At 42.2% G+C, this 24,737-nt stretch overlaps 1 protein-coding gene across 2 annotated transcripts in view; it reads right to left on the bottom strand.

Annotated features, from left to right (window-relative positions):
* IRAK3 (interleukin 1 receptor associated kinase 3) overlaps positions 1-24,520 on the bottom strand; it is a 63,237-nt gene extending 38,717 nt beyond the window's left edge. The window contains exons 1-4 of one of the 2 annotated variants that reach the window (XM_049625923.1): positions 22,979-24,520; positions 6,178-6,360; positions 739-797; positions 60-114 (exon numbers count right to left, since the gene is read on the bottom strand). In XM_049625923.1, coding sequence (XP_049481880.1) covers positions 60-114; positions 739-797; positions 6,178-6,360; positions 22,979-23,285 — 604 coding nt within the window. In that variant the 5' untranslated portion in view covers positions 23,286-24,520. The remainder of the gene's footprint in view (positions 1-59; positions 115-738; positions 798-6,177; positions 6,361-22,978) is intronic. The other variant, XM_049625922.1, reaches the window with a different exon arrangement.
* Between the last annotated feature and the right edge of the window lie 217 nt (positions 24,521-24,737).

Below are 24,737 nucleotides of genomic sequence, written 5' to 3'. Positions count from 1 at the left end.
CTGTAAGTTAACTTAAAGCAAGGCATGATTTAAAGTAAAAAAAAAAAATTTTTTTTTACCTTTTTCATTATGTTCAGGAATAAGAACATTATCCACTGTGACATTGGCTATTTCCTAAGAGAGGAAATACATACTGAAGTAATTCCATTTCATAAGCCTAGAAAGAACAGAACCTTAACAGAAATCCAAAGCTCCCCCTGGACTATACAGTGCAATAGAGCAGAATCTAATTTAGAAGAAAGCTAGTAGAAAGCGAAGTTACTTTATTTAATTCAACAGTATTCATTGCCTTATGCATTTAAAGCTTCCATACTAACTACAAAAACTCAAGTATCAATGTCATAGTTACAGTCAATTTTAAATGACTTCTAATGCTATAAAAAATGATCGCTGCCAATTTATTTGTTCCCATAAAAACCAACAGCAACATGCAAAATGCCAAGTAGAACAGGAAAATTAAAAGCTGAATTAAGACAAATGCGTAACTCACAGCACTCTTACCAGTTCTAAGCCTTATCTATGACAGATCACTGAGAGGAGAAAGCTCTTCACTCTTTTCCCACAAATCTCTAGTTTCCTGAATCCCCAACTAAACAAAGCAACGAGAAAGCTAAAGCTTTACTGGTTTTAAAAAAGTACTTGCAAACCATCATTTTTCTGTCTGATAATTTCATCCCCCATGCTCAATTATATATGCAACAGAGTTCAAGGTTCATTATCTCTGCACATACACTCTACCTTGGGTAACATGTTTGGAAAGCTATCTCCATGATGACTCTGACTCTTCAAGGGTGCTCCTGAAAAGAAAGAAAGGGAGGTAGATACAGATAAAATTTTATGTCTCTAATAAGCATGTTTTTTTTTCCTTTCTTAGACTGTGAAAATAAACACCTTGCTAGTAGTGTTAATTTCTAAAGTTCAGTTGCATTCCCTTTGAATGGTTACAAATTAACATATGTAAATAGCTTTGTAATGATCAAATATTATTCAAACATGTTTTTGTTTACCTAACGTATAATACCTACCTTACATTATTGATAGACATCATTAAAAATATTAAAGTAGAAAGTAGAAAATTGAAAGGAAAAAAGCAACATTGAATCAGCTTTTTGCCCATATATTTTATTTTTTTTTTAATTTTTTTTTAATGTTTATTTATTTTTGAGACAGAGAGAGACAGAGCATGAACGGGGGAGGGTCAGAGAGACAGAGACACAGAATCTGAAACAGGCTCCAGGCTCTGAGCTGTCAGCACAGAGCCCGATGCGGGGCTCGAACTCACGGACCGCGAGATCATGACCTGAGCTGAAGTCGGCCGCTTAACCGACTGAGGCACCCAGGCGCCCCTGCTCATATATTTTAAAGTTGTATAATTATGGGATTATATCTCCTTAGGTTAGTTTATTTTGTATCCCCTCTTGTGCCATAAGATATTAGAGGGGTGTGTGTGTGTGTGTGTGTGTGTGTGTGTGTGCGTGTGCGTGTAATCAGCCACAAACACCTATCACCCCTCCCCAAATATACACCGTAACTTCTGTATGTTCTATTTGAATTGAGGTAGTCTATGTAGCTTCCTGCAAAAGATGAAAACCCTGAAGTATCTTGCTGTCACATCTGACATTTTGATTCAGACTTCAGAAAAATTTTATTTCATCTTCTAGTTTTTCTTTGACTGTATTCTAATGTTATAAAAAACTACTTTGCTTAGAGGACCGGCAACAAAACATAACCAATTAATAACAGACCTCCTTGAGCAAACTACAAGCCTAGATCTAGCAGACATTCTCTAGAATATTACATCCAAAAACAAAAGAATATACAAATACTTCACAAGAGCATGTTGAACAGTCTCCAGGATAGACCATATCTTGAGCAATAAAATGAGCCTCAATAAATTTGGAAGGACTGAAATCATACAAAGCATATTCTCTGACCACAATGCAATTAAAATAGAAATCAGTAATGGAAGGAAATTTGGGAAATTCACAAATACATGAAAATTGAACAACAAGTCCATAAATAACCAATGAATCCAAGAAGAAATCACAAGGGAAATTATAAACTACTTTCAGATGAATGAAAGTGAAAACACGACATACCAAAACTTATGGGATGTAGCAAAAAGAGCACTTAAAGGGAAATTTATAGCTGTAAATGCCTACCTTAAAAAAGAAAAGGGATCTTAAATCAATAACCTGAATTTTCACCAAAGGAACTAGAAAAGAAAGTGCTAAATTGAAGGAAGCAAAGGAAGGAAAGAATTAAGATTACAGTGGAAATAAATGAAATAGGTAATATAAAAACAAAAGAGAAAATCAATGAAACCAAAGGGGTTTTTTGGAATAATCACAAAACTGATTTAGCTAGACTAACCAAGAAAGAGAGGAGACTCAAATTACTAAAACCGAAAACAAAGAGGAGACACACTACCAACCCTATAGAAATAAAACGAATTGTAAGAGAATATGATGAACATTTGCATGTAAAAAATTAGATAACTAAGGGGCACCTGGGTGGCTCAGTCAGTTAAGTGACTCTTGATTTCAGCTCAGGTCATGATCTTGAGGTTCGTGGGTTTGAGCCCTGCATCCAGCTCTGTGCAGGTGCAGAGCCTGCTTGGGATGCTTTCTCTCTCCCTCTCTCTGCTCCTTCCCCACTTGCGTGCTCTCTCAAAATAAATAAATAAACTTAAAAAAAAAATTAGATAACTGAAATGGCACAGACAGATTCCTAGAAAGACACAAACTGCCATAACTAACTCAAGAAGAAATAAACAATCTGAATGGACCTATTGCAAGGAAAGAGACTGAATTAATAATTTAAGATTTCCTACACACAAAACCCCAGGCCTGAATGGATTCACAGGTGAATTCTATCAAATATTTAAACAAAATTTAACATCAGTTCTTTACAAAATTTTCCAAAATAGAAGAGGAGGAAACAATTCCCAAATCATTCTATGAGACCCAATATTATCCTAATACCAATGCCAGGTAAAACTTCACAGGAAAACGATAGTCCAATATCTCTTATGAACATAGATGCAGAAGTCTTCAACAACAACAAGTCGTCAATGAAATATTAGCAAAGTAAATCCAGAAACATGTAAGATTATATGCCATGATCAAGTGGGATTCATTCGAGAATCCAAGATTGGCTTACAATATGAAAATCAACCAATGTAATACACCACATTAATAGAATGAAGAACTAAACCCATGAAATCCACTAACCTATCGTAAAAACCCAAGGAATAGAAGAGAATTCCCTCAATTTAATAAAGGGTATCTGTGAAAAGCCCACAAATAATGTCATACATCATTATGAAAAACTGAATGCTTTCCCCTTTACATCAGGAACAAGAAAAAAATGTCTGATCTTGCCACTTCTATTCAACCTTATACCAGAGGTTCTAGCCAGGACAATTAGGCAAGAAAAAGAAATAAACATCATGGGGAAGTATCGTGTAGAATAAAATTTGAACTAAGGGCACTAAAAGTCATTGTCCTTTTGTTGCCCATAAAAAGGAAGGCAATATTCATTGTCATATAAAATTGAAGATTCAAAATGGCTCTCCTAAGAAGGCTGCAGAAAACTGTGGATTTTATGTCAAAAGTAGAAAACAATTATGACCATTGAAATATAAATGCAAAATGTGATATGTAAGAGCAGGCATACCAGAAATATAACGAAAGCAGGTAAGGATTCTCGTTTCTTGAACAGCTAGGCTATGTCTGAGATATGAGGGAATGCTTTATGGATGTGAAAACACCTAATGGCAGCCACGTGAATCGCAGGAATAGTGACTGGGAGGAAATACAAGACTTTTCTCAGGAGGGCTTGTAAGAAATTCCAAATCCACAAAGTGATCTCTCCTCTAAAATGAAAACCATCCCACCAAACTGACAATTTCAAGGGAAGGGAGGCAAAAATGGATATTTGAGCAAATAATGGATTATTTGGATAACTGGTAAGTCTGTCCATGGGAGCAACAAACAACGACTAAATCTTTTTTTTTTTTTTCAACGTTTGTTTTTTTTTTTTTATTTATTTTTATTTTTTATTTTTGGGACAGAGAGAGACAGAGCATGAACGGGGGAGGGGCAGAGAGAGAGGGAGACACAGAATCGGAAACAGGCTCCAGGCTCCGAGCCATCAGCCCAGAGCCTGACGCGGGGCTCGAACTCACGGACCGCGAGATCGTGACCTGGCTGAAGTCGGATGCTTAACTGACTGCGCCACACAGGCGCCCCAACGACTAAATCTTTTTATGCACTTTCAGTTAGGAACTCTAACTTCTAATTCATTGAGTAGCTATCATAGGAGACACGTGTTCATTAGGCTCACTTAACGGTTTCCATGAGTCATCACGCTGCTTCTTTGAACAAGCTAAACAACTAACATTTTAAAGATTTAGTTTCAAAGCATCCACTCAACAAGTTGCAATTAAATAATGCTATTTTCTCAGCAAAGGACTCAGACCAAAATGCTATCCTCCTCTTCATCTCAGATTTACCTATCTCCTGATACTAGGGCAGTAAATAATTGTCTTTCCACCAATCAGCGAATCTCCTATGTTTAAAAATGAAATCAATTTTGCACGTGCAACAGGAGTCAAGCAAGGATGTGAAATTTTCGTCTACTCACAGTCCACATCATTCTCTGCTGTGTAAATAAACAACACAGAGAGTGAAAAGGTATCCTGAAATCTATTCCGGAATCTGTAAATGTAAAACATAACCCTGCGTCCTATCAGATTGGTGTGAGTTTATATTGTGAACGATAAGTTGTGTGGGTGGTTTCAGCAGCTGGAAAAGGCTCAGAGAATGAAAAGGCAGTGCATTTACAGTGTCCAGGGAGTCACTGTACTTTACTTGGTCAGTCAGCTTCGTAGTGAAGCATTCCATGGGACTAAACCAAGTGAGGAAACAGTGACAAAAGAGATGAGCCGCGTTTTATGGGAAATACCGTAGTGGGAGCCTATTGGGAACTGTCTAATATCCCATTAAACGTAAAAAGCATATCAAAGTCAATCTGAAGGTACAGTGTTCTGGTACAAATTTCGCAGGATTTTTTCTAGGTAGGGGTGATAAGGTAGAGGTATATTTGCATGCAAATATACGGAACTAAAAATACCTCTGGACAAAAGAGCCAAAAGAAAAAGGATGCTGATTCAAAAGAATTTTCAGCCTAAGAGCCCTGAGTTTGTAACGTAAGACCCAAGATCACTCAGGATCATTCTTGTTGAAGTGAACAAATCTAAAGTGGAGTAAACAGAACAGGGGACATTAGGAACTTATTTTATTGATAAAGAATGAACAGAAAAAGTTTCATGAGCTTTCCTTATCAGGTTGCTTTTAAGTGTAAGTCATGACACAGCATCAGAAACACATAAGACAAATAGAGGGAGGTATTAGGCCACTGTAAAATGAGACTCGTAAGGCAGAGTTAGAGGCCCTGGCATAAAAACACCACTGAAGATAAAAGATAAGCCCCAGACATCATTTGCACTAAAATACAAGGGCGGGGAAAGAGAGAATCCAATTATATTTTGACTTATATGACAAAGCTAATTATAAAAGTACTTATGTTTTACTCAAACACTGTGATTCTGTTTACGATTCAAATAGTGTCAGAGTTTTGGATGGAAAACTGATTCTCTTAGCTAAGAATGAAACGTTTAAAAAAATGTAATTTAGAGGTACCTGGGTGGCTCAGTCAGTTAAGCATCTGATTTCGGCTCCGGTCATGATCTCACCACTTGTGAGTTCGAGCCCTGCGTGGGGCTCTGTGCTGACAGCTCCAGCAAAGTCTGGAGCCTGCTTCGGATTCTGTGTCTCCCTTGCTTTCTGCCCCTCCCCTGCTCATACTCTGTCTCTGTCTCTATCTCAAAAATAAATATTTTTTAAAAAATTTTAATGTGTAGTTTACAAGTAAAAAATTTTAAAAACCTAAACAAGTGGTAGAAAGGACTGTGTTGTATAACACAGGCAATAAGAAAAGAAAGTGTCGCCCAAAAGAAGTGATAAAAGCCTTCAGATAAAGCCTCAAGTAAGGAATCCTTGACATATAGTATAACCAGTCATGGTCTTGAACAAAATGCAATATTTGCATTTATAAATTGCAAACTCTATAAAATAGACAGAGAGCCACATCATAAGAATCATAAATGTTTACCATGATTCACAATTAAATGGATAGCTCGATGATGCCCCATCTCCTGGAGGATCTGTAACAAGTCACCGATGGTCTTGTTTTTCTGTGCCCAGGACCAGAGTAGTTCTCTTGTTCCACTTTTACCTTGGTCAACATATTTTTCGATGTGACGAACATCCAGCCAGCTGTTTGAAAGTCGCTCCGCTGTAGAAATCGCAACAGGAAGAACACAAATAGTTTACTTTTATTGGAATACATGTGTAGGGATACTTTATATGTTTTAGTTCACATTATTTATAATTTTTATTTTTTTAATTATTTTTTTTAATGTTTATTTATTTTGAGAGAGAGAAAATGTGAGCACAAGCAGGGCAGGGGCAGAGAGAGAGGAAGAGAGAAAATCCCAAGCAGTGTTCTAGCCGTCAGCACAGAGCCCGATACGGGGGTCGACACAGAACTCAATCCCATGAGCCATGGGATCGTGACCTGAGCTGAAATCAAGAGTTGGTCACTTAACTGACTGAGTCACCCAGACACCCTGTCTCATACCTTTATCTTCTGGAAAGTCTAAAAAATTTAAAAAGCCAGATACACATGGATGGATAAAATCCAATTGTCATCCGAGTGTGGTCGTGGGGACCCTCAACACGTCACCATAACTGGCTATGGAAATCAGCCTTTTCTTCTGCCACACACAAATCTGGAAGCTTCTCTCCAGCAGTAACCAAGGTAACCTCATTGGAGGACTCCCCTATCCCCCAGTGATACTCTCCAAAGGTTGATGTCCTTCTAAAAGACGAACAGGGGCTCAGACCTGAGAAGTATAATAAGCCCCCTAAAGAACTATCTCTCTTCAGTTTATTTCAGACTCTAAAAGACTCTAAAGTTTTAAAAAATTTCTTAGGGAGCTACTACACTAGTTATAGTACTTGAATTTTTTTTTAACATTTATTTATTTTTGAGAGAGAGAGAGCACGCACCCACGAGTGGGAGAGGGGCAGAGAGAGGGAGACACAGAATCCAAAGCAGGCTCCAGGTTCCAAGCTGTCAGCACAGAGGCTGATGTGGGGCTCGAACTCACGAACCGTGTGATCAGCACCTGAGCAGAAGTCAGACACTTAACCCACTGAGCCACCCAGGCACCCCAATAGCTGTGGTATTTGAATCAAGACATCAGAAAGACAAACATCTTTTGATTTCATATGGCATCCCTTCTCCCCACATTTTCAGTCCTTCAAGGGTTTGCTAGACTATTCAGTTTCCTTCAACTTTCTGTTTTTGCTGAGAGCATAAGTATATCCTGAAAGTTGACAGAGATCACAATATGCAACCATAACTGCCCCCCTCTTCCTGTGGACCAAAAGTGGACTCGGTAGATATTACCAGTGCTCACCAATATTTCCAATCTTCTGCCCCTTCAGAGAGGATTACATCTTCCTGCCCTGGGTTAGTTATGCCTATGTGTCCCTTTCAGCCAGGAACACTGAAGAGCCAGGGGGCAATTCACCAGGCACCCATGCTCGCCACCAGGTATAAGCACATGTTGATACGGGGGTGCTTCAAGATCAAAGCCACCTGGAATGCGGGGCCACCTCATGAGGTCAGCTGTTTTGGACTCTCAGTGCTGTTCCCACAAGCAAAAAGCAAACTTCGGTTATGTTAACCACTGGCAGTGATTTGGGCAGTGCTTGTTACTGCATATAACTTAGTCTATCCTGGTCAATACCCACAAAGTTTCATCTTTCAGTCACATCTTGTATCAGAAAAGAGTGAAAGGAAGTGGCATTTCCAGTAAAGGATGATGAAGTTGAGACATTCAACTGGAATGTATGCTTAGGCTGTAAAGGAAAAAACAGCTACAATAACATATCTGACATCATTAAGTTGGACTGTTTTTGCCTTTCCTCCATATTTTAAGTTCTGGCAAGAATATCTTTATTATCTATTTCTTGGAAGAGATGATGTCTCATGAAGAGGCAAGGACTATCCAACTGTCAATATATGTTTTAGATAGCTTCACACTACAAAATAGAAGGGGACCTTCAAAGCAAAAATATTTATCAAGACGTAGTAACTCTCTATTTTTTTTAAATTAAGTTTGCTTTAATGTTTATTTTTGAGAGACAGAGCGGGAGAGGAACAGAGAGAGAGAGAGAGAGAGAGGGAGACAGAATCTGAAGCAGGCTCCAGGCTCTGAGCTGTCAGCACAGAGCCCGACGCGGGGCTCGAACCCACAGACCGAAAGATCATGACCTGAGCTGAAGTCAGATGCTCAACTGACTAAGCCAGCTGGCACCCCAGTAACTTAATTTTTAATGTATTTCTTTTGATGATGTGATCTACCTATTTGGTTGAGGCACACTTTTCATAAACACTTTATTTCTAAAAGCTCTTAGGGGAAATAGTGCAAATCAGTACAATTTGTCAACAGGCCCAAAATGGCGTCACTTAGGCCAAGTCACCAAACGGGGCTAAATACCTAATCCAGTACTGTAGTTTCAACCTGCATCAGAAATATAAATCTTACCCAGTTAGTCAGGAATTTTCTGATCAGTTCCTTTGAAGTAATCTGTTACATGGGCCCTCTGTATCCCCAAGAGGAAGATGAGGTAATCTGCATGATAAGACCCCCTGCTCTTCTCCCTAAGGGACAGAATCTTGCCAGGAACAATCCTTTTTTTTTTTTTCCTTTAAGTTTTTGTTTATTTATTTTGAGGGGAGGGGGAGGGGCAGAGAGTGAAGGAGAGAAAATCCCAAGCAGCTTCTCTGCTGAACTGGGGCTGAAACCTATGAACCGTGAGGTCATGACCTAAGCAGAACAATACTTTTCTTTTGCTAATAATTTTCTTGCCCACCGTCTTTCCTGGAAAATAACCTTCCATTTTGTACAACTCCCTGGAACTCCCTTCTACTTGCTAGGCGGAATACTGACTGATTCGTGAATTATTAAATAAAGCCAATTAAAATCTTCAGATTTACTTGGTTGAATTTCACTTTTTAACAAGTTCAAACATTTGTTGACTGTGCTAGTAGTATAATAATTGCATACGTCAAGTGTATGTGCAGCAAGAAGAGGGGTCCCTAACTAAAAATGGGGGCCTCATGGAGGTGCCTGGCTGGCCCAGTCGGGGGAGTGTGCAACTCTTGATCTTGGGATTGTGGGTTCAAGCCCCATGTTGGGTGTAGAGATTACTTAAAAATAAAATCTTTAAAAATAGGCGGGGGGGCACCTGGGTGGCTCAGTCGGTTGAGGGACCCACTCTTGATTTCGCCGCCCAGGTCATGATCTCACGTTTCATGAGATGGAGCCCTGCATCGGGCTCTGCACTAACAGCACAGAGTCGGCTTGGGACTCTATCCCTCTCTATCCCTCTCAAAAAGATAAGGGCATCATGGAAAGCTTCCTAGAGGAATGGTTTCTGGAGCCTGAGCCAAGTTTAAAATTATGCATACTTCTAAAGAGAGGCCAATACTCAAGGAATTATTGGAATTAATATACTATACTGGGGAGAAAAAAAAATCATGGGAATTTCAGTTGGGAAACAAAATAAAGGAATGAACTGTGAACCCCAAAAGTAGACTACATTGTCTTCAAAAGGGAAGTCTCCATCAAGACAGAGGACCCTTGTGGCCCCCTGGGTATACGCATGAAAATGTGTGTTTATTCATGGCTCTGCCATTGCCTATGGTGCAACTCTAGGCAAGTCACTGAGCAATTTCAAACTTCTCATCAGTAAACATCCTCTGAAGTCCATTTGAAGTCCCTCCCAAAACAGACACTAAATTTGGTTGCCCCTCTCTGGTCTGCTGATTATAGGAGCACTGACCTTAAAATACGTCTTCCAGTCTTCAGAACACTTCTCAGTCTCCAGATTAACATTCCAACAGGGGAACACTAAATATCAAATCTCAGCAAAGTGAAAGTTTAGGTTTCTACTTTTTCTATTAGTAGATTACTTGGCTGACATTTATAGAGTATCAGGCATAATGTACCATATAAATTAATAATACTTATACAACATACGGCAAGCTTTTATAAAAAAATAAAATAAAACAGCTCCGTCTCAGGGCGCCTGGCTGGCTCAGTTGTAAGAGCATGTGACTCTTGGTCTTGGGGTCATGAGTTCAAGCCCCACGCTGGTGTAGAGATTACTTAAAAAAAATTAATTAAAAAAAAAGCAAACAGTTCCCTCTCTACTTTAAAACTCTGGATAAGACATGACCTGATTTTGGGATGAGACATGAAGGGAGATGACAGCCTTGTGGGCTGTAATGCCTGAAGTTCCAAAACCTCCCACAAAAGACCACCAGAGTCGTAAGTCAAAGCCAAGCGGCAAGGGCCGTTTATTGCAGGTTCGAACCTGGTCCCCTGCGCACTCGTCACCGGTGACGCAAGAGGCCACGATTAGGGTTGGTATAGCGTTTTTATAGACAGAGACAAATAGCACAGGGGAGGTTTTTACTTGTGGCAGGAGGAAGAAAGGGGGAAGGGGGTAGGTGAGGAATGTGCTAAGCAAGCAGGTTTACAGAAGTGAGAAATGCCGGTTTGTTTGTATACAATTACTCATTTCATTACATATCAGACTACATTTAGGAAGTTTTACAGCCCATTCTACAGCGGGTTACAATCAGGAAAGGTCTCACAATGCTCATAGCAAACAGCAAGCAAAACAGCAATTGTATTTTTTATCAAAGATCCATAATAAGCAGAAAAGAGAACCTAGCTTTAAACTAAGGCAGGGCTGTCATTTGGATTCAAAGCTGTTCCTTTCATGGGCTACCAGTCAGGGAGGAGTATGAGGGTGTGACGTTGGCACCAGCTAGACCCCAGGACCTGGCCTTTACTATCCACCTGCTACACTCATTAACTTTTGTCTTACATTTTTCCCTAAGCTCTACCTTCTGACTTTTCCCTTAACTCAGACAAATGAAACCCAAAACCACCCCCTCCCCCCAACAACCCCAGGTGATGGTGACTGCCTTGACAAGACCTCCTGCTGGCCCAGACCACCCAGATCATTTATGCTAAACCAGCCTGGAGCTTGTGCGGCTGGACCATGGAGTGAGCTGTGGAATAACTTATGATTATCTTTATCTCATTATAATACTAAAATCTCCACCCAAGGAGGAGCTTCAGTGTCATTTACATAACACACGATGTCATATTGTCATGTTTCCTTAAGGTGCATGTGTGATGTTATGCTCACCTCTACACAGGAAGACAAGGCTTCCCAATCTAAACATTCATCCTAACACTGAACAAAAGGAACCCATTCACCCTCTCTCAGGCAGTCATGGCTTTGGAAGCCAGTCCCCATGATCTTATTTGCCGCATACAAAAGTTTTCTTTGTGGGAAAACGCAACCTGGTGCAGTTTCTGACTCACCAAGGCACCAACTCATGTTTGTCCGGTTACGACATCAGCTCACTTTACAACAGGGTTGAATTGGGACAAAACAGAAGAGCCTGTCAGATGGGGAATTGTTCCAGAAATGAAGGAAAGGGCCTGAGAGGGCAAAGAAGAGGCCAGTATGCTTAGAGCAGAGGGTTCACGTTAAAAAAAAGGTGAACAAGCCCCATGGGGTCTCCCTGTTACCTTTGTAGGTACGCACTTGGCACATAGTAGATGTTCAATACGTATTTGCTGAGTGACAGAGGCCCTGGGTGTTAGCACACAAACTTAAACTCTATTCTGAAAGTAAACAAGGCCAAAGATTTCTGAGAAGGCGGTGCAAAGATGGAAACTTTAGTTTTGGGAGGATCCATCTGGCCGCAGAAGTACCAGGAGTCTCATATACCATATTTGCACATAAAAAGGTAAAAACATTTTAGGGCTCACAATTCTCACAGTAGAAAAGGAATAGTTTAGGGGCACCTGGGTGGCATCCAACTCTCGGTTTCAGCTTAGGTCATGATCTCACAGTTTGTGAGTTCAAGCCCTGCGTCGCATCAGGCTCTTTGCTGACAGTGCAGAGCCTGCTTGGGATTCTCTCTCTCCCTCTCTCTCTCCCTGCCCCCTCCCCTGCTCATGCTTTCTAAATAAATACACAAACAAACAAACAAACTTAACATTAAAAAAGGAATAGTTTATAACCCCAAAGGAGATCTAGAGTTAACTTTTCAAGTCCCAGGGAATATCGGATTTCCCACATCATTCTAGTCCCCAGTTTTCTTTTTCTTTGTTCAGTTTCTGAATTTCCCTTTTAAGAGTGCAACAGGCCATGATTCTGTGCTCTCCCACCTTGTGACTTGAGACACAACAGATACCAAAAGAGCTGAGGTTTTACTTCCCTAACACTGACCAGGATCAAAGGGTTCACAGTTTGCACCAGGTCTATGGAAAGCAGAGGCATTTTTCTAGTAGCAACAGTTCATGGAGTAAAACTGACCCAGGCTCAGTTGAAATGGATACCGCAGGCATGGGTTGCTTCCAGGATAAGAAGCGAAATACATTTTCTCTTTCTCTAACTGGTGATTCATAGTACAAACCTTAATAGCTTTTCTTCAATGATGATGCATTCTGCATAGAAACACCACTAACGAGCGTTATCAGCATCCATAAAGTGTATAATTCATTTAGGTCAAATTCTAGACAAGAGCTTCAATGTGATGATACAGGAAGGCAAACTCTTGACATGTTTATTAGTCAGATCCTTCCATATTCATAGTTTTCTCTAATTCTTTCCTGTTTTCTTCCAGAACATAGATCTTTGTTTATTCATGGCACTAAACAAATAAAGAGTAAAGTTCTCAATGACTAATTGTGTTGTTAAACTTAAGAGCATTCTAAATGAAAAGATAAATTAAGAAAAATACACTGTTGGGGCTTCTGGGAGGCTCAGTCCGTTGAGCGTCCAACTTCGGCTCAAGTCATGATCTCCTCGTTCCCGAGTTCCAGGCCTGCATCGGGCTCTGTACTGACAGCTCAGAGCTTGGAATCTGTTTCAGATTCTGTGTCTCCCTCTCTCTCTCTGTCCCTCCCCTGTTCTCTCTCTCTCTCTCTGTCTCTCAAAATTAAATAAACATTAAAAAAAATTTTTTTAAGAAAAATATGCTATAGTTAAGTATTGTTTAAAAAAATTTTTTTTTGGAAGGCAAATCTTTTCTTTGAAAGGCATCTTGGCATAATAGAAGCCAAAAAGTCCACCTGAACAGTTCGGATTAGTTTATCTGAAGATACTGATTGCTTAATACTCATTTGACGCTCAAAAGGTCCTTTTGGGCTCTGTTTGAGAGAGCAACACTATCTAGGTAATGCTAACCACTGGGGAATTCAACTGCAGAAAGCACTCTCCACATGCAAATATGTCTCTGAAGGGGTTTTTTAGACTAATGCAACACACCCTTGTTTGGAATCTTTGTATTTGCATATAACCACAAGTCGAAACCCCTAGTAACTTAAGACTGCACTCTTGCAAAGCTTGTTTTGAGACAATATAATGGGAAAAGGAAAAGAAGTCTCTCTTCCTACAAAGCACACAATGCAATTAGGCATTCTTTTAAAATAACATTTAAGATTGAAGATATTTTTAATTCCAAAAGAAATAATACAAGTCAAATGTGTCAGTTAGCTCAACTCCTCTTACCAGACTATAGCATTAACACCCACTAGCTAAACATAGGGGAAGGGAAGGAAAAATAAGATAAAAAGAGAGAGGGAGGCAAACCATAAGAGACTCTTAAACACAGAGAACAAATGGAGGGTTGCTGGAGGGGAGGTGGTGGGGGGGGGGGATGGGCTAAACAGGGATGGGCATTAAGGAGGACACTTGTTGGGATGAGCACTGGGTGTTATATATAAGTGATGAATCACTAAATTCTACTCCTGAAATCATTATTACACTATATGCTAACTAACTTGATTTAAATAAAATTAAAAAAAAAACCCACTAGGTAATAAATTTTACAAGAAGTAATTCTTATCCATACTTAAGCTTATGTTTACTTTTTACCCATACCTGAGCAGGACTCATATTCCATGGAAGGGCTATGCATGATTTTTCACGTATCCTTCTGCCCTACTCCCTCCTCAATCCCAGACTCAGGTAAGGACCTAACATTAACTACCTCTGGGAGAAAATTTTACAACAGTTCACCCTGAACACCAGCATTTCAGTCTGAAGCAGAGCTGTGTAATTCCTTACCCAGGTTATGATCACTACTATCTCCCCATGTTTTCTTCCTTTGTTAAACTTCTTTATAAAATGTGTATAGGCCGGGGCACCTGGGTGGCTCAGTCGGTGAAGCGTCCGACTTCTGCTCAGGTCATGATCTCATGGTTTGTGGGTTCGAGTCCCGTGTCGGGCTCTGTGCTGACAGCTCAGAGCCTGGAGCCTGCTTCGGATTGTGTGTCTCCTTCTCTCTCTGCCCCTCCCCGACTTGCAGTCTGCTTCTCTCTGTCTCTCAAAAATAAATAAATGTGTAAAAAAAAAAATGTGCATAGGCCTGTTGCCTACCTTAAATTGGAAAATCCCTAAAAGCAGGGACCATGACTTGTATCAGGTACAACGCTTTGTTTGATATTTTGCCCAAGAAGGTTTTGGATATTTAACAGACATCTGTTCATTATTCATTCAATCGCAGATATTTATTGAATGCCTACACTGTACTACATACACTTTCAGATGCTAAAGGAGTAAGCAGGACATAAGGCAAACAAAAAATTCCCTGCCTGTGAGAAATAAGCCCACTGACCCAATCAAAGGAGGGATGTTGAGACTCAGAGCACAGTGAAGCGAAGCTTTAATCAACGTTCTTGCAAGAGCGGGGTGTCTAATGGACAGGCAAACTGGGGGAAGTCACAGCAGACAACTTATCTCCTAGTATGTAAGCCCCTCCCCTGGTTCCTCATTGGCTGAGTACTATAGCAGTGACAGCTTACCTGGATGTTGCCTGTCCCCATGTAAGGCAAAAAGTAGTCTGAATGGCACAAATGTACATTCCCTGAGGTGACACAGAGACCTTCAGTCCCTTTTCCCTCTGTTCTTTGGCGCATGTTCATTGCAAAGCCCGCAAAAATAAGCACAGGAAAGAGAGAGGGGAAGAACCAGGAAGCGAAGTGTCTAAGGGTTTGGGACTCCACTATGGGGTGAAGGGGCTCATACATATTCCCAATAGGTTGCAAACTTATCGTTAGGCAGCACAGCTTTATTTGGTATTTCTAAAAATGACTCCTCTCGCTTACTTCTCATACTGTCCCCTTGAAGCTTACTTCTAGATTGGCAAAAAAACAAATAAAAATTTACAAAATATTTGAAAGATGATAAATGATGGAGAGAAAAAGGAAGCAGGAAAGGGGCATAAGGAGGAGGAGAGTGTCTATTTTATTTTATTTTATTTTGAGAGACAGAGACAGTGTGAGCAGGAAAGGGGCAGAGAGAGAGGCAGAGAGAATCCCAAGCACTGTTGGGCAGTGCAGAGCCCAACAATGAGGCTTGAACTTGCAGAGCTCCAACTCACAGACTGTGAGATCTCGACCTGAGCCTAAACCAAGAGTCAGAAGCTCAACTGACTAGGCCACCCAGGCGCCCTGGGGGGGGGGGGGGGGTTGATTTTAAAAGAGTGATCAGGAGAGATAATAGTTCATCAAAAACACAAAGGAGGTAAGGAAATGAGCCTCAAGGCTACCTGCAGGAAAATGTTCCTTGCTTGTCCGAGGAGGCCAATGGAGCTGGAGTGGAGCAAACAAGAAGGAAGTGAGAAAAGGCATGTAGGACTTTGGTGTTTACCGGGAGGTGGGAAGCTACTGAAGGGTTCTGAACAGGACAATGATATAATATCCCCTGCATATATACTTTAGTTCACCGGTCGGTGGCTGTGCTGAAAAGAGACTCGAGGAGGGCCAGGGTGGTAGCAGCAGGGAGCCCAGTTAGGAGGCCGCTGAAATTAGCCAGTGGGATCTCACGATGGTTTGGACCAGGAGGGCTGTGGAGGCTGTGGTAAGAAGTGATCAGATTATTAGATAGATCCTGAAGGCAGAGTTACCAGTATACACTGAGAGACAGGATGTAGCTTGTGAGAGAAAGCTAGAAGTCACAGAAGACTAATATTTTCGGCTTGAACAAATGAAGGATGGGGTTGCCATTAGCCAAGATGGGGAAAAACTTTGGGGGAGGGAAGCATTTCTGGGCTGTTAAGTTGGAAATATCTGTCAAGGAGGCAAACAGAGAGATGTTACTGATGTTAAGAGGGAGACCTAGGCTAGAAACGTGGCATTATTACCATACAGATGCAATTGACAAGATAGTGGGTAAAGTAGATAAACAGAAAAGAGGGCCATGGACTAATCCCAGGGGCATTCGAGGAGGTCAGAGAGATAAAGAGGAACCTGTAAGAAGACAAGAAAATGAAGAGAGTGTGAATTCTAGAAGTAAAGAAAGTGCTTCATGGAGGAAGGAGTGATCAACTATGTCAAATAAAAAGAGACTGAGAACTGACCATTGAGTTTAGCTGCTGTGACCTTGGATGAGAGGAATTTTAATGGAGCAGTGGGGCATGAAACCCTGATTGGAGCAAGTTCAAGGGAAAATGGAGGGCCTGGAATATAATACACAGGATTTTGTCTTAAAGGGAACAGAGAAATGGGGTGGTAACTCAGAGTAGAAGTGAGATCTAGAGAGAACACTGCAAGATCAGAGAAATTACATGGTGGTCAAGAGAACACAGGCTCTATTCCACTTTCAGGGAGGGGAAGCATAACTCTCTCTTCCTTAAGTGTGGGCTGCACATGGTGACTTTCTTCCAAAGAGTATGCCAAGAGGGAGAAGTATCAGTGTAGAAAACAGACAGACACTACCTCAGCTATGGTTAACAGCAACAGCGCTAAGTCATGTAAACAGTGGGCACCCTTGATATGATGTAATGAAAATAGCACTTTACCTCTGCCTCTCAAAAATCCATAACTTCAGTCTAGTCATGAGTAACACATCAGTCAAATCTTAGTCAAGGGACATTTTACAAAACTGTAGACCAGTGCTCCTCAAAACTGTCAAGGTCATCAAACACTAGAAAAGTCAGAAACAGTCATGGTAAAGAGGAGCCTAAGGATACATGATGGCTAACTAACCTCTGGATGGGATCCTGGAAGAGAGAAGGGGCGTTAGGTAAAAATGAAAGAAATCCCAATAAGATATGGACTTTAACAATAACATATCGATATTGTAACAAATCTACCAGACTGTGGGGGATAAGCTTAGGAATCCCCCAGGGCCTACACCAATGGGTTAACAGGGCATAAAGAAACACAAAGTCATAAAATGCTCACACCCGAGTTTGGGTAAACAGATTGGCACTTTAAGGATAGGGAGGCACAAAGGTGGCAAGAATAGGGAGGCACAAAGGTGCCAAGAATAGGGAGGTGCAAAGGCACCCCAAAACAGGGAAGGGGTGCTGAACCCCTAGATATACATACAGAGAGGCAAAGGCCTGAAATAGAATCTGCACAAAGGTGCCCAATACATAGGAATAACAAGATTAGATATTCAGGGTGAAAGTACCCCAAGTTTAGTACTACAGCAGAAAGCTGCTTTCATAGGAGAATAGGGACAGGTTAGGTAAATTGGTGAATTGGACTCTGGACCTCTGCACTGCAGGCAAAGCAGCCGGAGTGGAGATGGTTAACAAAAGAAAAGGTGTCTTGTTAACCCTGAGGTTATTCCCCCTGTCTGTCTCATCCCCTAGGCTGGCAAAGATAAATAGACACGGTGCCTCCTGTCTGCCGTTAACAACCATCTACCCATCTGCCCGGTGCCTGGATTTTGTTTTATATTGACCCAAACCCCAAACACTGTATATCTTCAAAATTCCCTTTTCCCCCTCACATCCACAAGTTAATGTTCCGAGTTTCTTTGTCTCTTTGTACACACCCATCACATTTGCAAGCCTTCTGATCTGAATAAATACTAGGCAAGGACCCTTACTCGAGGTTCTTATCTCCCCCCCCCCCCACATTAGCCATCTCTCGTTTTAATCCTGCGTCTGCTCTTTTGCTAGACAAAAGAGAACTTTAGGCTTAGGGTCTACAACACCAGATTAGTGTAAGATGTTAATAATGGGGAAATTGAGTGCAGAGTATGTGAGAAAGACATTAAATATATGAGAATTCTTCTTAACTTGTCTGTAAATTTAAAACTGTTCTAAACAATAAAGTCTACTTAAACATTTGTAAAATTTTTTAAATCTATTTTGAGACACAGAGAGAGGGTGAGTGTGTGTGTGCATGTGTGCACAAGCAGGGGAGAGGCAGAGGGAGAGGGAGAGAATCCCAAGCAGGCTCTGTGCTGTCAGTGTAGATTCTGTCGCAGGGCTCGATCCCACGAATGAACTGGGAGATCATAACATGAGCCAAAATCAAGAGTCGGACACTTAACCGACTGAGCCCCCCAGGCACCCCTAAACATTTTTTTAAAAAGAACACAGGCTCTGGAGTCTGACCATCTGATTAGAAACCTAGTCTGTGCTTTACAAGACCATGACTTGAGGTAATTTGCTTATATTCTCTGAGAGTCAGTTTCCCTACCTATAAATGGGAATAGGAAAAGTGCCTACCTCACAGGATTTTTGTGATCAAGGACACACTCCATAAAGTGCTTAGCACAGAGTATCTGGCAAAGAGTAAACAGTAGATGGCAGCTACTATCGTTATTATTCCTATTATTTTAAGTCTTTAATATTCAAATACATATTTAATGTAATTTTAAATTTAATGATGAATTAAATTAAAATGATGAATAATAATTGCTCTGATAATTTCTTTTTTTAAGAAGAGGAAATCTAAATACAACCATTATAGACTATCTGTAAAAGGGTCTCCTTCTCAATGTATCATAAGCATTGAAAGGTTTCAATTTAATTCAAATAACACTCAATAACCCTCTACCGTAAAATAATGAAATGACTTGCCACCAAGTACACATGTTCCCATGTCTGTAAGATAGTATAAAATAAATAACATTTTCAATTTGGGCTCCTACTTTCATTGCGAAGCCATAAAATCATCACCAACCAGAGAATGTTAACCTAGTGATTACACTATTCTTAATAATAATACATGATAAAAGTGACTTGAAGAATAATATGTAGAATACGTTTAAAGATAAAGAAAATTAAGGGGCACCTGGGTGGCTCAGTCAGTTGAGCGTCTGACTTTGACTCAGGTCATGATCTCGCGGTTTGTGAGTTCGAGCCCCGCGTCGGGCTCTGTGCTGACAGCTCAGAGCCTGGAGCCTGCTTCAGATTCTGTGTCTCCCTCTCTCTGCCCCTCCCCCACTCATACGCTGTCTCTGTCTCAAAAATAAACATTAAAAAATAATAATAATAAAATAAAATAAAATAAAATAAAATAAAATAAAATAAAGATAAAGAAAATTAAGTGGAAGAGCACCTGGGTGGCTCAGTTGGTTAAGCGTCCAACTTGGCTCGGGTCATAATATCACGTTTGTGAGTCCAAGCCCTGTGTCGGGCTCTGTGCTGACAGCTCAAAGATTCTAAGAAGCAGACAGCCTGCTTCAGATTCTGTGTCTCCCTCTCTCTCTGCCCCTCCCCTGCTCGTGCTCTGTCTCTCTCTCAAAAGTAAATAAACAAAAAAAGAGAAAAAAAAGAAAATTAAGTGGAGAAGTGAAAGAGTGTGGTAAAATAACTGTTATGTGTATATATTTTTTAAATATTTATTCATTTTGAGAGAGTACATGTGCCTGCATAAGCAAGGGAGGGGGAGAGAGAGGAGGGGAAGAGAGAGAGAGAGGGAGAGAGGGAGAGAGGGAGAGAATCCCAAGCAGGCCCCGTGCTCAGCACAGAGCCGGACGCAGGCATCGAGCTCATGACCGTGAGATCATGACCTGAGCCGAAATCAAGGGATGGACACTCAACTGACAGAGCCAGCCAGGTGCCCCCAAAATATCTATTAAGATGCCACTAAAGAAGAGAATTTGGCCTAAGCAAAGGCTCCCAAACCAGGCTGTGCTTCAGACTCACCTGTAGGGCTCAGCAAAAACCAGAAAGATGCAGGATCCTCAAAGCAGACCTACTGAATTGACAGCTCTGAGCCATCTGTCTTTAAAAGGTTGCACAGATGATTCCGGCTTGTGAATGACTAGGCTGCCATATGATCTATCTGTGGTGGAGCTGCCTTTGCAAATATAGTCTGATGTTCACCATCATCAAGAAAAAACACAATCGGCTTGAGACAGTCTTACCTATTACGGTTGTTCTCCATATGGAATCTAGACACTCTGTATCTTTAGGCTCTCCACTGTCCTGAGCATAAATAGGGCTGTCTCCTTGATTCAGTCCCCTAACACTCTCCTCCCTCTACCCTCTAAGGTCAAGTTTTCCCTCCCTGCACCTCTTCCCCTCTTTCTCCTTTCACTGTGCCAATAGGGAAATGGCATACTTAACATGGGCAGTTGCCCTCAACCACCCTGAACTGAGCCAGGCTTCCTTTCTTGCTGAGCCAATAATTCATGAGGCAGCTGGTCTGTTCTAGATCTCCTTTCAGAGCTATGTGGTCCAGCTATGTGCATAATAAATTATAGCTAGGGAATCAAGGGCTAGACATTTTAGATTCTTCTCCTATGAAAGAATATACAAAGGGACAATGGCCAGACTATATATAAAAATAGAACTGTGACCCACAAGATGCATCAAGCAGCCCAGGATGCCAATCTACTACCTAGGGTGACTAGTCTGGGAAGTTATATTAGCATCTGTAGCAACTAGTCCAGGAAGCCAAACAATAATCGCTATAGCAATCAGCCCCAAATAGTCAGGACTTGATCAACAAGGGACAGCTTTCCTAATTTTTGCCCCTGCTTCCAGTTTAGGGCCATCTGGAAAAAGTCAAATATGCTCCCTAAACAATCACATAGAATGCTCTCCTGCTAGTTAGCTTGTCCATAGCTTCTCCATGTCAACTGCCTCCAATAAGGACAGACCTGAAGCCTTCCCCTTTTTTCCAACATAAAGCTTTTCCACTCCTCAGCTTGCCTTTGGGTCTCTGTCAGATGCGAGTGATGGTGGCTGACTCCCTTGCTTTGAATAAACAGCCCGAGCTTGTTCTCATTTGGGTGGTCTGATTTCCACAACTAGAAAAATGGGGCTGCATGTGTGAAATGGCTCACTGAATTGTTCTTTCATGGCTGAAATGACTACACTTTAGAGAGGCTGTGAGATACAGCGGAAAAGAGCACAGAAGTCAGGACTTGCGACCCTGAGGAAGTCAGGGTCGGGAAGTGTAGAGTGGCTGTAGGTTAAGGGCACAGGCAGTGGATCCCAACTGCCATGGTTCGAATCCTGGCTCTGCCGCTCCTTAGCAGTGTCAATTTGGGCAAGTAACTTAATGTATATGTACCATGATTTCCTCCCCTATTGAAACAGTGTGATGATAATAGCACCTACCTCCCAAGGGCAATTGGAAGTGTTATATGAGACAGCCCAGGTAAAGCACGAATATCTGTATTTCAGTGCTGCGAGAGAGAGAGAGTCCAGCAATTCTGGGCTGGACTTCCTGAAAAGTGGCAGTGACCTGGGACTGAGGACTAACTGCCCCTTTCAGATGGGACATATGTTTTTCATTTCCAGTCTTCAACCTGCCTTACTCGTTTATGATAGCTGCCTAGCCCTATTCATTACCTGTGGGTTGGACTAAAAAAGTTTCTTTCACAAACATAGTAATTCCAGGACACCAATGGGTGCTAAAACTGCCCATGTCATTATCCATTTCAGAAAGATCTGGTGTGGAAAGGATCTTACCCTCAAACGCATACTGGAACTCTCTATGCTTTCCAGAAGCCAAAGAGTCAAGCACCCTTTTCTGAGATGTTTACATCAGGGTCATACTTTGAAAGTGACAGAGCTTATAATATAATTTACATTAACTCAAAGCCCAATGCCACATTCCAGAATGTGTGACCATATTGCTCATCAACACAAAACTTTTTTCTCATAGGTCTTCTGCTGTTGTTTAAAATAAATAAGACAATTTCAGAGAATCAAGGCTAAGTTATTTTGACATGACTGTGTTTATTTTCAATCATATTAAATGTGGCCTCATGGAAGCTCAAATCTAACAAAAACACCTGTACTTATCAAAACAAAGGATTTTTGTCCGAATTCTGGTGAAGACACTCAACACTTGCCAAAAGCAGTCGGTTGCCCAACTTCCCAATGGCTGCATAAAATGGGAGTCTTAAAAGCCAATTTTCTAGATTAAAATAAAAAGCCAGCATCTAGCATAAACTTTCATGCCACAAATTGGGTAAATAAGCCAGAAATACTTAATGAGGAAAACTGGGAGCCACATTAATTACAAATCGTATTCTACTTTAGCATTTCACCTGAAATTTAAGGAAGGTGGGGGTATTTGGAAGTGGGCTGAACACACCAAAGGGTACACTGAAAGGCACAAAAATGTTTTCATACGAAGATTATATTCTGGGGTAATTTTGCAGGAAGAGGACATCACATAGGCGTTCTGATTGAAAATACTCGGAACCAAGCAAAGGAGGCACAGTTGATAAATATTAGATGGTTTCACGCGGGTTGCCGCGTTTCCCAAGCCTCCGCTCACTTAACCTTGCAGAGACACCCCAAGTGTCTTTGAAAGAGAGCGGGGAGCTCTCCTTCGGGCCTCGGGGCGTGTTTGCCTCCTTCCCGGGGTGAGGAAAGGACAGCCTCCCCGTCGGAAGACCCGGAGGCCGCGCGGCCCCCTGCGGGCCGGACCACGGGCAGCCCGGCCGCGAAAGCGGCGGGCCCCGCTGAGCATGCGCGCCGCGTCCCCGCCGCCCCCCGCCCCGCCCGCACCGCCGCAGCGGCGGGCCGCGCTCACCGAGGCCGCGCCAGCCCAGCGCGCCGTCGCAGCTGTCCAGGACCGCGCACAGCTCGCCCAGCAGCGCCGGCGGGAGGTCGAACAGGAGCGTGTGCGCCGAGAGCGTACCGTGGGCCCCGCCGCTCGCCGCCGCCGCCGTCCAGGCCATGGCTCGGCCGCCGGAGACCAGGGGCCAGTCCGAGGAGGGATGCGGAGCCCAGGCCTCTCCGCGCCCGCGAGGTGCTATTACACAACCGCGGAAATCCTGCTTCCACGACGGCCAAGGCTGCAGAACTTGCCGAGCCCCACCAGGGGGCGGGCCCCACATGACGCAAGGCGCTGCCCGGCAGAGATGCCCCTGGGGACGCCCGGCCTGGCGGCGGGGTCTCCCCTGCGTCTGCGTGGCCCTCCTCACTGGCTTTTACGTTCTGAGCAGGCCTTTCGTCCCTCCGGGTTTGGGACGTGACTGGAGAGGCAAAGAGCGAAAGCCGGGGGAAGACCAGGAGGGCAGGACTAATGGAGGAGAGTCTACACCCCACTCTGCCTGCCCTGGCATGGGCTGTCTCCTGGCGTGGATGGACAGAAGACCGGTCAATAGTTCTTTTAAAGACGCGTTTTGTTTTACCCTGCCAGAAAGCGATACATGTGTCCCGAGGAACTCTTGGGAAATCCAGAAAAACTGACAGGAGAAGATAGTCACTGAGCTGAAGACAACCATCCGAAACGTTTGGCGCATTTCCCTCCCAACTTTTACTGAAGTCGAACAGGTAAACGTGCACATACGAAGTGATTGCTGGAAGAGACCAGAGAAGATGCCAACAACAGGAACGCAAAAGAGAGAACAAAGCAGAAGAAAATTGTGCTCGTTTTCTTCCAGACGCTGCCCATTCTCCACGTTGCTACTTGGTTTTTCTACATTCTTTTCTCTCTGGGCTTTCTTGATAAAACATTGTTCCGCTACTTTTCCTACTTCAAAGTGTGTCACAGACTGTTTTGCTTTCAACATGGAGTTTAAGTAAACTTGGCTGTTGTTTTGAAATATTCTGTCACGGTATGCTGTACCCACCGCGAGCATGATACGAATGCTACTGACAAAAAAGAGGAGATGCTTTGAAAGTGCTGAGAAAAATCCCAGCCTTAATGACTGGAGTGGACAATGGCCATCAACCGAACAGTATCAACCCTGTTGAAACCTTTCAGATCTGTACTCTTTGGCAATGGCGCCCCCTAGAGACCAACAGTTGATGATACACCATCGTTTATTACGCCTGACGCTACCTGAATCCCAAGTCGTTCTCAGCTAAAGTATGCCACAAAATACACTTGAAAATTGGTGAAGCCAATACCGGTTGGGCAAAGGTTTCTATATGCCTTTGTTCAAATAGCTGAAATTTTGTCTATCTGTACACGCTTAAGAAACTCTATACCTTTCAAAGGTACTACCTGAATAAACAGCAACAGGCAGGATACAAGTATTTGGTAGCTATTGGATTGGTGAATTAGTACGATGAGAGATCCAAACTCAATTACGCAGAGGATCCAGGAATCACGGTTGCTGAGTGAAGCAGTCAACAAGGCCTGCTTTTCCAGATCTTCTGATTTACAGGGAATCAAGAATTTTATGTGAATACCATAGTATTTGATTTTTTTTTTTTAACGTTTATTTATTTTTGAGACAGAGAGAGACAGAGCATGAACGGGGGAGGGTCAGAGAGAGGGAGACACAGAATCTGAAACAGGCTCCAGGCTCTGAGCCCGACGCGGGGCTCGAACTCACGGA

The sequence above is a fragment of the Panthera uncia genome, chromosome B4, assembly GCF_023721935.1.
Source record: "Panthera uncia isolate 11264 chromosome B4, Puncia_PCG_1.0, whole genome shotgun sequence".
Taxonomy (NCBI): Eukaryota; Metazoa; Chordata; class Mammalia; order Carnivora; family Felidae; genus Panthera; species Panthera uncia.
The sequence above is the reverse complement of the archived record's forward strand: the minus strand, read 5'-3'. Positions and strand labels throughout refer to the sequence as shown.